This window comes from Lycium barbarum, chromosome 5 (genome assembly GCF_019175385.1).
Source record: "Lycium barbarum isolate Lr01 chromosome 5, ASM1917538v2, whole genome shotgun sequence".
Classification (NCBI taxonomy): domain Eukaryota; kingdom Viridiplantae; phylum Streptophyta; class Magnoliopsida; order Solanales; family Solanaceae; genus Lycium; species Lycium barbarum.
Window position 1 is genome coordinate 115,235,369 of NC_083341.1, and position 3,607 is coordinate 115,238,975.

A 3,607-nucleotide genomic window follows, 5' to 3' on the forward strand; every position below is an offset into this window, starting at 1 on the left:
TTTTAACTTAAGGGGTTTTGAATAGATATTTATACTTATAGAATGGATTTTTTAACACCAATACATGGTTTGAATCAAAGCTATTATGTTTTAAAGAATTTGAGCGTAGCTAAAGTAGCGGCTCCGCTTGGGTAAGGAGCATTAATTTCCCCAGTCTTACACATATTAATTAGGGCCCTAAAATGACTATTGAGCACCATGGGGGAATAAAATATTTGGAATCAGAACCTTCATACATAAAGATAATGAAGGTATATACTTTTCTCTCAAAGTTTTATTTGCAAGGTAATAAAAGTCTAATCCCTTTTACGGTCGTAAGCTTTTCAAGTTCTAATATTTTTTATCCCTCAAAGCTATTCTGTTTTCGTACACAATGTAAAGATGAAAGAGAAATATTAAAACTAAATGATGAATAAGTATTTTATGCATTTGCACGCAAAATTTCAACTTATAAATGAGTACTAAATTTGTCAACATGTGTCCTTATTAGATCAAACATGCATGCATGTTATATGTATCAAACGTGCATGTCATTTATTACTCCTGATGAAAATAAGATACAATAAAAAGAAGACTACTAGTAGCCTTTCTTATTCAAGATATTCCAAACACACTGAAACAAAATACATATGCAGTTGAAACTGCGTTATCTTAATCATGCACATTGGAAGTTTTCAGGGACATACTTTCCACAGTTGTTGAGCAACAAGTTGATAGAAAGAGGAACATCCAGATTAATTCCCAATACATTAGCCTTAATGGCAGTGCAAAGGCAAACAGCAGCGTCGAGATCAGCAAGTCCTTGAATTAGAGAGCAGCATGGAGTTTGAGCTGGGCTACTATGAACAATAAGGTGCAATAAGTCATTTAACAAGTTGGCACACACTCTTAGCTTTAGTGCATCCTGTGGGCACTTTCCTTTTGATGATGGGGTGGGTGTGGTAGAGGGTTTAGGGGTAGATAGAGGTGATAAAATTGATGGGGTAGCAGGGGTAGGATTAGATGGGGTTGATGGGGTAGAGGGGGTAGACTGGGTAGAGGGAGAGGGGGATAGGGCAGAGGGTGTAGGGGTAGAGGATGTAGGGGTGGGGTGGTATTTGGGATTTGTGGGTGGTGGGCATGGGACATAAGTAGAACTAACTATAGTGAAGAAGAGAATGTTCAATGTGAGAACAAGGGAAATGGAGGATACAGAAAACTTAGCCATTTCTAAGAGTTAAGGAATTAGTACTCTCAACAATTGAGTGTGGCTAATTAGTAGTGAATGTGTTGCTTGCTTGGTGCTTGAAATGAATGAAATGAATGGGTATTTATAGATAGAAATGCTGGATTTTTTTGTCAAATTTTCAAAAAGAACTAATTAGAAAATTGAGTGGACCATTTGGGGTATTTCCGTACAAATATCGAGAATATCAAGACGCCACTAGTAACCCAATTTGATATAAGAGTAATATAACCTAGTATTATGGAGTTTAAACTTTCGAATTTTTTGAAAGTCGTTAAACATTTATTATGTTTTTTTTAAGAAGAAACATTTACCATTTATTTTCACATGTCATTATTCTTCTTAATTATTTGAACCTCAACCTTTGTACATGCTGATTGTTGGACCTATCCCATGATCTAAATCTCGTCAAGCCAAATATTTGTTCCATTGTATGTCTTACTTTTTCGTATTACTTTGTTTTGAAAAGAAAAAACAATGGCACCCTTTCAATATTTGGAAATAATTTAATATAATTCTTTTTATATTCTCTTATTGACATGTTTTTATAGCTACAAAAAATTGTCATAACATGTTAAGATCATAAGTTTAAAAAATCTTTCTTTGCTCTACAATTACTTCTTGAGTCAAATACTACTAGGGGTGTACAAACCAAATCGAGTAACCACACCACATCAAAAAGTCAAACAAAACAGAAAAAAAAAAGTCTGAGTAGGCTTGATTTGGTATTGAATAAGAAAATATCAAACCAAATATAAATATATAATTTTAAAAAAAAATTATTTAGGATTTTCTTCAAAAATGTCAAAAATATTTGTGATTCTCTCATTGGATGTTAAATATAACTCTTTAGTGCTTTATTTTTTACATAATTTAAATAATGCTTAATTTATTATTAAAATGAGCCAATTTATTTGTTCTTTCATAATTATATATCAAGATATATTAAACTCTTAAATTTTCTTCGAATTTGTTATAGCATATTTACGTTCATGTGACTTTTGTGTTTGATTATTAAAATTTGGTTAGTTTAACGATACATCATTGAACAATTATTGTGAGACTAACAAAATAACCATCATGTGTTTAATAGTACATGTATGTCAAATTGTCAATTACTACTAAACATGTACTCCTGATTTGTTAAAACTTTATCTATAACTTTACAATTATAAAATTGAAATAGTAGCAATGAGACAAAATAACAGACAAACATGAACCGACCCAAACCGACATAGTTGGTTTGCTTTGGTTTTGATAAAAGTGGAACTAAACCGTCTCATGTACTGTTGTAGACCCTTAATTGCACTGCCATATAAATTGAAAACAGATGGAGTAATATTCTATTATTGGCGTTGATATAATTTTCTTTTTCTTTTCTAATATTGCAAAGAATAAAACATCAAATCCTATATCCTGGCTAGCCAAGACTATATATATGTTTTCCCTCATTTTTAATATACAATAACAATATTATTATGATAACTCTGGCTTAACCTGAAGAGTTTAATATACTGAGATAAAAACTCCTTCCCACTCTTTGGTGATGATTCATCTTTAGAACAGTTCTCTGCATTTTCATGATGAAGATCTTAATTGAGATAAATATTAAACTGCTTCCCACACTTTATTTTGATGACAAATCGTCATTAGAAATAAGTAGAAAATAACAACATTGTGTAATTCGGTATTATGTACTGACCATAATTAATGCTAATACTAAATATGGTTTGATATGTCTATTATAGCAAATCAATGAACCACCTAACACTAAAAATAAAGTAATAGTACTGACCTCTACTTGGCGCTATGTGTTGTTGGTATGTGTGTGTGCACGCATCTCTCTCTCTCTCTATATGCATTCACAGAGTTGGACTAATTTAATAATAACAAAAAAACCTAAGTGACATCACAGACTAATAATATGCTAATTGAATAATCAAGCTTGACAACACGTTATTTAGAAAAAAAAACTTTGGCCATGGGAATGCGCTTGAATAGTATCCTTACTGATGAAAATTAACTAATACTACTCTTCCTCCATCCCGATTTGTGTGACACATAGTTTAAGATCTAAAATAAGATACATATATTTGGATGGCTACAAATTATTTTGGCCATTGACTTATGTGGCTATAAAATTATCTTAGGAAGGGTAAAATGGAAAGTTTAAACTTATATTATATCTAGTAAGATAAGTACGATATTCTTTTTTAAATGGAGTATTTTATTACTTTCCAGAATATGACATTCAACAAATAGTGGTACCTTATGCATTGATGAACTATTGCATGCTACATATTATTATTATGGTCATTGTCGATCTTTTACAATTTGCACGCTCGAATTTGCAGGATGTACAATACAAGTTCAATTTCTTCA

At 31.5% G+C, this 3,607-nt stretch overlaps 1 protein-coding gene across 1 annotated transcript; it reads right to left on the reverse strand.

The window, feature by feature from the left end:
* Window positions 1-508: 508 nt before the first annotated feature.
* LOC132642633 (lipid transfer protein EARLI 1-like) lies at window positions 509-1,270 on the reverse strand. Its single transcript, XM_060359722.1, has one exon. It carries the CDS (start codon window positions 1,205-1,207, stop codon window positions 656-658), a length of 552 nt encoding a protein of 183 aa, XP_060215705.1. The 5' UTR covers window positions 1,208-1,270; the 3' UTR covers window positions 509-655.
* Window positions 1,271-3,607: the final 2,337 nt, after the last annotated feature.

Bases quoted from the DNA above. Each gene is read 5' to 3' on its own strand.
- LOC132642633 (XM_060359722.1), bottom strand. From the start codon at position 1,207: ATGGCTAAGTTTTCTGTATCCTCCATTTCCCTTGTTCTCACATTGAAC.